The sequence below is a fragment of the Acanthaster planci genome, linkage group LG17, assembly GCF_054643075.1.
Source record: "Acanthaster planci isolate LZ-2023a linkage group LG17, COTS_SCS, whole genome shotgun sequence".
Classification (NCBI taxonomy): domain Eukaryota; kingdom Metazoa; phylum Echinodermata; class Asteroidea; order Valvatida; family Acanthasteridae; genus Acanthaster; species Acanthaster planci.
Genome location: NC_141793.1, coordinates 2,972,184 through 2,983,757, shown reverse-complemented (window position 1 = coordinate 2,983,757; position 11,574 = coordinate 2,972,184). Strand labels below are relative to the sequence as shown.

At 43.4% G+C, this 11,574-nt stretch overlaps 2 protein-coding genes across 3 annotated transcripts; both read right to left on the bottom strand.

The window, feature by feature from the left end:
• Positions 1-135: 135 nt before the first annotated feature.
• LOC147796286 (actin, cytoplasmic-like) lies at positions 136-4,555 on the bottom strand. 2 transcript variants are annotated; one of them, XM_087147777.1, is made up of 5 exons: positions 4,423-4,555; positions 3,641-3,790; positions 2,581-2,820; positions 1,885-2,131; positions 136-1,415 (listed from the first exon to the last, which is right to left on the bottom strand). In XM_087147777.1, exons 2-5 carry the CDS (start codon positions 3,752-3,754, stop codon positions 892-894), a joined length of 1,125 nt encoding a protein of 374 aa, XP_087003903.1. In that variant the 5' UTR covers positions 3,755-3,790; positions 4,423-4,555; the 3' UTR covers positions 136-891. The 2 variants fall into 2 exon arrangements, with proteins under 2 accessions (XP_087003903.1, XP_087003904.1); XM_087147778.1 differs by lacking the exons at positions 3,641-3,790; positions 4,423-4,555 and adding an exon at positions 3,093-3,161.
• Positions 4,556-7,299: 2,744 nt separating this feature from the next.
• Positions 7,300-10,847, bottom strand: LOC147796285 (actin, cytoplasmic). The gene is made up of 5 exons (XM_087147776.1): positions 10,719-10,847; positions 9,306-9,468; positions 8,945-9,184; positions 8,577-8,823; positions 7,300-8,460 (listed from the first exon to the last, which is right to left on the bottom strand). Exons 2-5 carry the CDS (start codon positions 9,429-9,431, stop codon positions 7,943-7,945), a joined length of 1,131 nt encoding a protein of 376 aa, XP_087003902.1. The 5' UTR covers positions 9,432-9,468; positions 10,719-10,847; the 3' UTR covers positions 7,300-7,942.
• Positions 10,848-11,574: the final 727 nt, after the last annotated feature.

Below are 11,574 nucleotides of genomic sequence, written 5' to 3'. Positions count from 1 at the left end.
CACCTGCACTCGGCCGGATAAAGTATGGAGCGCCAGTTGCGCTCATTGTACGACGATTGGAATTCACAGCAAATTTGCAAACTTCCTTTGCCGCCAACTGAAACATAAAAACGAGTGGAACACAGATTGCACACGTCACTGATTGACAATGATACGCTGTAACCATCCATCAAGAAAACCCTTTACAGTTTCTGAGTTACCTTATCAGCAACAACCATTTTCATCCTAAAAATTACACTCAAAAAGTATTAGGCTTCGGAAATGCATTTGAATGTGTGATACATAAATTAAGGGATAAAGGGATAATTTTTGTACATTCTGTTATTACCAGCAGAGTTCTAAGTTTTATTTTGGATGTAATATGAACTAATGCTCTCCTCTTCCACGGTGTCAACGATCTCGACCTAGAAAGTGGAGAGAATCTTTCATTTGTTACAAAGATTATGACCTACAGTAATGTTGTGGTCAGTGGCGTAACTGGGCTTCATTTGGAAGGGAGCAATCAACTATATGTTTTTGGCGCTCGAGCCTTTTGTTATTCTATGTTTCACAAATCAATAATATCTTACTAACCTTCAACCACTTTATTGAACTATCAAAACTGAAATGGTAAAACCTTTGATTCTCAATATAGACAGGAACTGCGACGAGGTTGAAAGCACACTTCTGTTGTAATTCCCACAAATATAACCTGAAATAAACTGTTCAGACGATAACGAGACTTTAAGAGCCTTCAGCAACTGCTTCAACAAAATAATGATTGAGAATAATGAATGAGGCACACCTACGTTATTCAACTTCCCAAATACACCAATTGAAAGGTCAAAAGTGATTATGTAATTAAACCCTGTCATGATGAGTGTGTTAAGGCTTAGTGTGTGGTAGTTCCATTCAGAAATGATAATTTTGTGTGTTAATGACACTTGGGCCAGACTCCTCGTAATCCTCCTTTGTAATGCATGCCTCTTGGAAGGAGGACAGAGAGGCAATGATAGAGCCACCGATCCATACGAGGTACTTCCTCTCTGGGGGAGCAATGACGTTGACCTTCATGGTGGGCGGGGCACGGGCCACGATTTCCCTCTGCATCCTGTCACCGATCCCGGGGAACATGGTGGAACTACCGGCAAGAACGATGTTTTTATACATATCATGCCGGAATTCCCGCTCGCACCCAGTGATGCTCGTGGTTGTCACTTCCTGGATTCCCGGCTCATCTCTGCCGAGGAGGGCCGGCTGGAAGAGGGCCTCGGGGCAACGGAAGCGCTCGTTGCCGATGGTGATGACCTGACCGTCGGGGAGCTCGTAGCCCCTCTCCAAGGACGAACTGGAGGCAGCAGTCTGCATCTCCTGCTCGAAGTTCAGAGCAACGTAGCACAGCTTCTCCTTAATGTCTCGCAAGATGTCTCGCTGAGCTACAGAGTGAATCAGCGTGAAAAAACAACCGTTCTGCTTCTGTCTTCAGTGATTCGCAAAATATCTTGGCAGGACACACCACCCCAATTCAATAGATACTAAATAAAGAGGGACAAAAGACTTCAAGCCACAATGCTCAAACCAAAATCGATCACTACAAGGTCCTAAACCATGCAACCATCAATGGCGTTCAGTGCTAGTCTAGCCTCTTTTTCGGTAATGACTGCGTTCCCTTCCCTTCCCTTAATGGAGTGTGCACATGTGGATTTGAGACCTAGGCTAATCCAAATCAGGCAGACAGGGTAACAATCCTCTCCCTCACCAAAGAAAGGCAGAGAAAAATAAAATAGACTGACTACAAATCAATTCTGTGTGAAGGGTTTGTAACTGCGACCGAAGCTTTCGTGACTCATTCAGACGTCCAACTTAAAACAATGCAGTATACGGAAAACTGTGATGACAACTTACTGGCAATGTTGAAGTCGTAACCGCGTTCGGTGAGCATCTTCGCCAAGTGATCGGTCAAGTCTCGGCCACCGATATCGCAACGACGGGTGACACTGGGCAGCGGATAACCTTCCAGGATGGGAACAATGTAAGCCACGCCGCCACCAACATGGACCACGACGCCGGTGGAGCGATTGGAGGCGTACAGGGCCAGCTTCGGCTTACTAGCCACGAAAAGGGCGGGTATGTTGAAGGTCTCAAACATTATCTAGACAGGGATTGCATCATACACGTCTGTATCACAGCTTGCCTCATTCTGTTCTTTATTCGAGTAGTTATTACAGGCTTTATTCAGCAGATGACTATTTTGGTAGGTGCTTCCCGAATCAACTTTATTGACTGAACACTCTTAAAATTGCATGGAGCCAGACTATTTACTATATAGATACTGATAAACCATCACTTGTAAAAAATATTTGAACAGAAGTGACATGATATTGCGGCAATAATTTGGATGCAACGTATGGTTTGCCAGTTACTTCATCATGATTGTTCCACAAAACAAAAATTTAACAAAATCTGCAGAGGTTGACTCGGTTTTGAGTTCAAGACGCCGACTTGTGAAAAAAATAAAAGCCAATGAGTGACTTTAATCGACCCAGTCGTACTTTCGGTTCGCATCGTCGGGGAAACGAGTTGCTAGACATTACCAATCACCTCTGTCGCCTTCTCCCTGTTAGCTCTGGGGTTCAGGGGAGTTTCAGTCAGCAGCACAGGGTGCTCCTCTGGTGCCACTCGCAGCTCGTTGTAGAAGGTGTGATGCCAGACCATCTCCATATCGTCCCAGTTAGTGACAATACCGTGCTCAATGGGGTAGTTGAGGGTCAGGATCCCTCTCTTACTCAGGGCTGCATCTCCAACGTAGCTATTCTTTTTTCCCACGCCAACCGAAAAACTCTGTTCAGGAAAGTACAAAATGTCAAACATCAACAGTCTACATGCAGAAGCTACGGGAGCAAATTCGGAGGAGGGGGCTTACAGTGCATTCCTGTAATACTTGAGGCTGCCTCGTTGTTTGTCGCCAAAGTAGGCAACCTTTAATTTAAAAGCTCTCCACAGATTACAAGACACATGGGACAAATAAAGACTATGTTTCCTTGATTAGTCTCCTGTCAAAAGCGAAACTTATGGGCTTTGAATTCACGCGGAGCACGCTGAGTACGCGTAACGAATTTATCCTTGTCCGGTTCGACGTCACTTCAGTTTAAACCCCGGCCACTGCACACGCACTGCACATATACTAGATTTAAATGCATTGATCGCAGTTTACATGGAACCGTGGAACCGGAAGTTAACACCCAACTTCAGCGATTGTCTTTATCCTACACGCAGAACGCGCGTAAGAACTCGCTTAGAAAACCTACAACCGTCTGTCTCTCTTTTGCCGCTTGGGGGTGCCTTCAACTTCGAACAGATAGAGACGGAATGAACTATTGGAATTAACTGGCTCTTTGCCGCCGCACAGTCACGCCTGGCGGTTCTCTTTTTGGAACAATATTTTCAAGTCAAATGGTGCGGTAAGTTTCTGCATTCATCCGTATGAAAGGAGGTAAGTAAGGTTCGGTAACGAGTTAAACTTAACAGAATTACGTGAATATCTTTCTATTGCACAGGGTAGGATATGACAATAAGATAAGAGAAGGGAAAAAAAGGAACAACAAGCAAAATGAAAGAGAGTTAGGTGAACAAGCGATCGTTAAACACGAAGAAATTTCACCTGATGTTTTGGCCTTCCAACGACCGTTGGGAAGGAGACTCTAGGGGTGTCATCCCCCGCGAACCCGGCATAGGTCACCGTGGAACCGTTTTCGAACAATACGGGCAAGGACATTCTTATTGCTGAACTTTCTTGGCAAACTCAAACCGCCTGTGTATACAGAAACATATGGCAAAGTGGTTGGTGACTGTCTTAACTGAATTTTTTTTGTCCTTTTTTCATTTTTTTGATACAATTTTTATATTTATATATATTTCTATATTTTATATGAAAAAGAATCCCACTCAGGATGGGAACAAGCCAGTTTAGCCTATACTGGCAAGATGGAACAGGTGTCTAACACCACTACAGGGCCATCCTACCACTCCAGATTTAGCGTGGAACCAGAAATTTCCCAAAATTGGAAGGTCCAGAACCAATCAGCCCTGAAATCAGAAAAAACTTTGTTTTGAAAACTGCGCCTGTCACAAAAACAAGCCGACTGGTTAAGAAGCAAATCACAAGAAGAAACACAACCTCAATTTGAACGCCATTCGGTCTATCTACTGAAAAAGCTAACAGAAAATTAAAAGAACTCAACCCGTCGAGCGACAAGTTAGTCGATTGCCTACTGCAATCGGTTTTGAAGTGTAGGGAGTGTGAATGCTGCAGATGAATGAATAGTCCTGATTTATATACCAATATTTTAAATTAGTCGAAAGCCGAAAACCACTATCTCTCCTTTCAGACCAGTTAAAGGAAAGTGTATCAAGTGAATTCTCGGGGAACAAAGTGATACTCACGACCAGTGGAGGTCTCGCAAACGGTCTTCAGACTTTCTCTAACGAATGTATAAACGCAGGTGAGCTCGGAGACAGTCCGTTGAAGGCATTTATTTACATCTGATGCCGGCGCAGCGTGTCAACTCCGACCAGCAACTACCCTGACAGTAATTATCAATTCTTCTCATGCCATCGTTTATACTTTTAAATTACTGTTGAATATCTGCTTGACGATGATCAATGTCCGGGGTCACTGGGAAAAGGGAGAAACGATGGGCCAATACTATCGGGGCCGACACTACAAAGCATAGGACAAAACGGGGTCCTCGAAATTGTTGTATTTTTTTGCAGGAGAGTCAGGCATCAATTTTCGAATTGGCAATAGCTTCACAACTGCTTCAAGGATGATCTTTTCTGGGGAGAAATATCTTCAGAAGTTATCGGTTAAGCCCCCAAAATTGTAAGGAAAATGAAACATATGTATCTGAAATGAGCTTTGATTTGGTATGTGTGGTACTGAGAAATTTGTATTTTTCCTGGAGTGGTTTTTCAAGGGGGGGGGGTTCATCATCGTTTTCTAGGGCACCTTTTTTTATAGTGATTTGCAACCTCATTCCCAATTTTTAATGGAGATAGTGGTTATCCACTTAAGGTTACCTCGTCTTCACAGGTTACTTTGTTCCTATATTTACACGGGAGCATACTGTTTGACACCACGGAAGAAACGAGATTGCAAAGTAAACTTGTCCCGTAGTCACTAAAAACGCACAAACTTGATAATTTCAACTCTATATGCATTGGGAGATATCTATTCGGCATGTATAAATAACTTTCATGAAAACCCAGACCAGGTATTTGCAATTAAAATTTAAAAAATTAGAAATGTACGATCATAAAGTACATTGAAGTTCTGTATCGTAAAGTTTAAGACAAGGTCTGAAGAATTTTAAATCAGTACCATTAAAAACCTCGAAGTTTTGAAGGTCCATGCGATGGAAGCGTAGACAGGGTTTTTAGCCTAGTTTCCCCATTGTTACGTTTACTTTCAATCATTTTGTAATGCACAGGTGTTGATTTGACACCAATGTGACACCATGGGTTTTGCAGTGTAAACCCTCCAGTTTGTTGCACTTCTCATCGACTGTGAAGTGTGCTGGTGAGCTGAACTCGGCCTAGCAAACGTCCCCCGATTTGCGGGGGATAAGTGGTGGGTGATCGTCGGTATTGACAAGAAGGAAGCATGCATTCTGTCTCGAAACTTTCCTTTAACAACTCAGCAGACTTGATTTAACCGTAAAACATCTTTTTCCAAGATTGCCGCAGTGCAAATTTTTCAGGAGTTCAGCTTTTAGGAGTTTTTAGAGTCACTCTTTGCGGTCATTTTGACACCATTTTTGCAAACATCGAACATGATGTTTTCGCGCAGAGCCAAAAATGTATATTTTTTTCCACTGCGGTGCTCCATGCACGAGTGTAGCCATGAAATTGACCATAGCAAAACCACACGTCCTGCAGAGTTCAAACTTCACATTTGTAATAATATTAAGGAGTGTGTATACAGCATGCTAAGTTTTTAAAAAAATTGGGCGTTGCACAGCCGAGTTCTTAGAGGGAAGGGCGGCGTCCGCCGCCACCCTCCAGCGACTGTGAGATGGGCCAAAAAAAAACCCAGCTCAATTAACTCGCCAACAAAGCGTTCTCAGTACAATGCACGTTATTAATGAGACTCTCTAAAAAGGCAATTTAACATTTAAAAATAATCAGTAATTAAGTAGCAAACCGGGCCTTCATGGACTTACCATCTGCTCGCAGATTTTTAACGGGGCAAAATGATCATGGGCCTGCCGTTGAGGAAATACGTGTTGCTGAATGTCACAAATATGGAAATAAAATGGCGGTATCATGCGCCAGCGCACACCAGCCATTTTGGTTCGAAGTGTGAGGTTGGCGCTACTCAGTCTTTACATATGTACTTCTCCGGGTCTCCAACATGAGGAGTGTTTTCCAAACAACACTCGAACTTGAATGACATGAATAGAACGGACAGGAAGGGAGCTTGCAGGATTCTGAACAGTTTTCCATGTTATTTTGTCTCTATAATTGTTTTTGGTTTAGTTTTTGTTAAGGCATCTACATAATAAGCCCTCGGCTTCGGCAGATGTCTCCATAATTGTGCAGACGAATTTATCGTTCTTTCTTCACCCCAACCTTTTTCGATATGTTCAATATAAACTACATGTATATTTCATTTTTTTACCAGTTGGAAACTCATTATGGAAATGAATGTTGCTTGATTGATACGTCTACAGCATGATTGCGTCTCTTCTAGCAGCCAGGTATGAGGGCGCTCTAATATATTAAAAGGGATGCTTGTTTTGGCAATTGGAACAATTGGAAGACTGTGAGCGCGAGGGCGCTGTTAGTTCGATGCTGGGGTCAAATTACTTTTTTCTCCTTTCATATGGCCCCATCCAACCTGCACCACACTGCTGTAGGCCTACGTTTTGTTGCCAGGGAACCAAGGCTTTAAAAATGCTTTAAATTGGCAAGTGAGCCGTCGCTATTTGTAAACGCTTTAGATGTGGGATCAGACTCCACGTACCAAAAATGAAAGATGTGGAGAGCCGCTTTACGTAAAACCCCTGATCTTCAACAGTGCTTTTATGCAAATTTTCTCAAGTCGAGTTACATTTGCTTATTGCAGTTTTCCCTCGAGTGGCCATGTCAAAATTAACACGACACATCGGTTACTTCCCACCCAGAAACACTGAAAAATGATCAGCTGTAAATTCATATCTCTGACCTCATTTCCCTTTCAAATTGCATGCAAAATTCTGCTTACCCACCCACATCAAACACAGCAACACTTCAAAATGAAGGACATCCGGTGTTCTTCAATTTACAAAGAAATTACAACTTTTTATTTTTTGGCCTTAGCAACTTTCTCACTAGAAGTCAAAAAATAGTACACAAACCAACAAATTGCCCTCACCAGTAACAAAAATTACTTTTATCTAAATATACAAGTTTTTTTAAGTTATAAAGAAAAAACTGCGGCGCTGGGAGTCCTCCCGATTCATGGCTTCAGATGTTTCAACAGCCCCAAGTTCATTTCCTATGGGGGCATGTCCCACAGGGGCTAACCATTTCTAATTCACTTCATGTGAATTACCACAGCCCATGCAACCGTTGAAGCAACCATTATAAACAGCCGCGCTAGAAATGCCAAGGATGGAAACGGACATTTCAGTTAAGCTTTAGTACCAATAGAACAAAGTACCGCCTCGAAAGGATAAGATTTTCCAAGTTTAGATTGGTGTTAGTTTAACATTTTTGGGCCTGTATAGTTTGAGGCATGCATACACGTCAAATGAACAGGACAGTTTATGTGCGCTTGAACAAAATTTTAGGCACAAAAATGAGTTGACATTGATTATAGCAAGTTAACGTGGAAAGGTTTTTATGGAGCAAGTCTCCATCATGATAGCGAGACTTGAAACCCGGTCTGTTCTCAGTCTTTGGTTAGGTTTTTACTGTCCATTTAGAAGCACTTGCGGTGCACGATGCTGGGGCCAGACTCGTCATACTCCTGCTTGCTGATCCACATCTGTTGGAAGGTGGACAGAGAGGCAAGGATGGAGCCACCGATCCATACAGAGTACTTCCTCTCTGGTGGAGCGATGATCTTGATCTTCATGGTGGGCGGGGCCAGGGCCGTGATTTCCTTCTGCATCCTGTCGGCGATGCCGGGGAACATGGTGGAGCCACCAGACAGCACGGTGTTGGCGTAGAGGTCCTTACGGATGTCCACGTCGCACTTCATGATGCTGTTGTACGTGGTCTCGTGGATGCCGGCGGTTTCCATTCCGAGGAAGGACGGCTGGAAGAGAGCCTCGGGGTCACGGAAACGCTCGTTGCCGATGGTGATGACCTGACCATCGGGAAGCTCGTAGCTCTTCTCCAGGGAGGAGCTGGAAGCAGCAGTCTGCATCTCCTGCTCGAAGTCCAGGGCAACGTAGCACAGCTTCTCCTTGATGTCGCGAACGATTTCACGCTCGGCTGCAAGGACAAAAATGAACATCCATGAGTTTGCCAACTTTGACAATCACTTTAGCAGATTCACTAACAGCAGTCTTGCACTTCGAACGTCATCAAACAATGGATCATTAACTTACCAGTGGTGGTGAAAGAGTAGCCACGCTCTGTGAGGATCTTCATCAGGTAGTCAGTCAAGTCACGGCCGGCCAAGTCCAGGCGGAGGATGGCGTGGGGCAGGGCATAGCCCTCGTAGATGGGCACAGTGTGGGACACACCGTCACCAGAGTCGAACACGATTCCGGTGGTACGGCCAGAGGCGTACAGAGACAGCACGGCCTGGATGGCAACGTACATGGCGGGTGTGTTGAAGGTCTCGAACATAATCTGGAATTAAAAGAGGCAAATAAACTGCAGTCAAAACCGACATTTCAAAAGACTGACATATTCGAGAAACAGTTGACGTTACCATTAAATACAGATACTGAAATAATGTGAAGTTATTCACCTGTGTCATCTTTTCCCTGTTGGCCTTGGGGTTCAGGGGAGCTTCAGTCAGCAGCACAGGGTGCTCTTCTGGTGCCACACGCAGCTCGTTGTAGAAGGTGTGATGCCAGATCTTCTCCATATCGTCCCAGTTAGTGACGATACCGTGCTCAATGGGGTACTTGAGAGTCAGGATACCTCTCTTGCTCTGGGCTTCATCTCCAACGTAGCTGTCTTTTTGTCCCATGCCAACCATGACACCCTGGTAAAAGAACAAACAACATTTAAAATTAAAATAATTTGAAGAATAATCATGTTTCACTTTAGATTTAGGTTTCATTTCTTTAGATCCATGTTCTGTGGGCAATTTTGGTAAAACTTGCCTGGTGGCGTGGTCTTCCGACGATAGAGGGGAACACAGCCCTCGGGGCATCGTCTCCAGCGAATCCGGCCTTGCACATACCGGAGCCATTGTCTACAACCAAAGCGGCAACATCGTCGTCACACATTTTGTAAGATTTGTTGTTTCAGTCACAACACGAAAAGCTGTGGGGCAAAAACAAATTTGAATAATTATCTATTACCTGAAGTACTACTATAATCTTTGAAATTCATTACAGGCCTTTCGGTAGAAGGAAACAAAATACGGAACAAAACATGCTTAACCCTCCTCAATCCTTCACCTGTTGGAGAACTGAGGAGGGTTAGGGTTAATAAAATGACTTCAGAATTGAATGAAAAAATCCTAACGGCGAAAGAAAATCTGGCTAACATTTTGTATACAGGGAAAGCAGAGACGGGATACACAATGCTTTTTGTCCGAGGGCTCGTTTAGATTCGTAGAGCACTGTGTATAAGTAATAGCCAGGATTGAAGGAAGTCAGCCGGGCGCGACCGCGAGCTGAAACATGCCCAAATAAGGCCATCGACAACGCCCCTCTATGAATATTCTATTTATCCTAATCATGTGCAATATGACAGCCAATGAGGATGCACCACACTGCACCGCCGCGGGGTGTGTCTCGTCAGATAGCCACGTGCTCAGGGAAGCCGGTACAGGTGGCAGATTTGAGCTTCGCTACACGCGCTCGCTAAAGAGTGCCAGAGAGGGGCGTTGGCGACGTTCTATGTAACCAAGGTAGATATGGGTATTTTCAACGATCCCAGATTTATTCAGCAAATTTAAATCAGAATCAAATTTCCAGAATCAAGATTAAATCTCTCTAAAAGGTTTTGTTCTTTACATTTAAACTGAAATTTAAATAGTGCTGCAAACTTAGACCTAATAAGCAATTTCACGGAGCGTAAATCAAGATGGTTACTCCAAGAAATTTAATTTCTCTGTCTGTGGGAAGCAGGGCCGTGAGGGCATGAGCTGCAGGGCCAGAAACGTATCAAATGAGTCATGGCCGATGTACGATTCTGTGACAGCACACTAATCAGAATGATCGATGGTGGGTGAATCACAGATCGTGCAATAACATTACAATTCAGGCATCAGGTATAATAGGAAATACAGTCTGATCAAATACAAATCTGCGACATGGAACAGCTCTGGAGCAATCTATTCACAAAATTCATTAAATTTTAACACCGTCAGACAATACTTCACAAAACCCAAAATCATTTCACTTGTTTCAACCTCAGTTGATTCATGGTTGATTCAACTCAGCACAAACATTGGGAACAATTCCCGTTTAAGCACATTGTGTTTAAAGGATCCTCGACCCAGAGATGCACCACAGTTTTACTGCATGAAACATGTAATACAACGTGAAACACGGAAAAAGACTCACCAAGTGTGCAAGATAGGTTCCCCGAGGTGCGTCCGTTCACAGTGCTTTAGACTTGGCAGAATAACAGGTGGGTGAGAAAGCAGCCTTTAAATATATGCGCGGCTAGCGCACCACGTGAACACGCGATAGCCGAGCATCGCCTTATTTGGTCACAATTTCGTGCAGCTGATTTGCATAAACATACACAGCCTTGTTGTGCTTTAAAGAATACCGTGGACAACAGCCTTTGCGATAGGCCAGCGATTGGTTTGGGGGCGGGTTTAGTCATCGAGGTCCAGCTGTGGTCGCGCGATACCTGTGCCCCCCTTGATTCTAATTTTCCCTGAAGGTTGTAATGCTGGGGAAAAATGTGGGCGTATTTTTTTTTTATTATTTTTACAAGGAAATAGGTAAATCCTAACAGAATCAAGGTGGTTGGCAGTTTATGCATAAATAAAATGATTTCCCTTTGGAAAGAAAATTCTAAAGTGTTTGCATGATGCATTCCTTATGCAAAATACTTCTTGAGTTTGAACATGCACACTTCTTTTAGACATTTTTGAAATATTAAAAAAAAAAAAGACTTGATTGTGACCCCTGAAGTTAAAAACAAAATTCAGTCGACTTGCATGATTCACACTCCTTCGAGTTTATGTCTGACTGAAGTTAACATCATTGCGAGTGCAGTTGCAGATTTCAAAAATTTGAATGTAAGCAAGAAGATGAATGCCCTCGCATTTTCTCATTCAGACAATTGTCGAGGTAAAAAGTGGGATCAATACTTTCCAACGGGCCTGTCGTTTGTCAAACAACTGGTTTTGTGCAGGCCCAATTATGTTCCAAGTTTGTGAAACGTTTTCATTTGTTAGTTTCTATG

What these genes read in the sequence shown, in the direction of transcription:
- LOC147796286 (XM_087147777.1), bottom strand. Translation starts at nt 3,754, where the DNA reads ATGTCCTTGCCCGTATTGTTCGAAAACGGTTCCACGGTGACCTATGCC. An exon ending in ACAGGGAGAAGGCGACAGAG is followed by an intron (nt 2,132 to 2,580) that starts GTGATTGGTAAT and finishes ATCCCTGTCTAG; the next exon opens with ATAATGTTTGAGACCTTCAA. An exon ending in TTACGACTTCAACATTGCCA is followed by an intron (nt 1,416 to 1,884) that starts GTAAGTTGTCAT and finishes TTCACTCTGTAG; the next exon opens with CTCAGCGAGACATCTTGCGA.
- LOC147796285 (XM_087147776.1), bottom strand. Translation starts at nt 9,431, where the DNA reads ATGTGTGACGACGATGTTGCCGCTTTGGTTGTAGACAATGGCTCCGGT. An exon ending in ACAGGGAAAAGATGACACAG is followed by an intron (nt 8,824 to 8,944) that starts GTGAATAACTTC and finishes TTTTAATTCCAG; the next exon opens with ATTATGTTCGAGACCTTCAA. An exon ending in CTACTCTTTCACCACCACTG is followed by an intron (nt 8,461 to 8,576) that starts GTAAGTTAATGA and finishes TTGTCCTTGCAG; the next exon opens with CCGAGCGTGAAATCGTTCGC.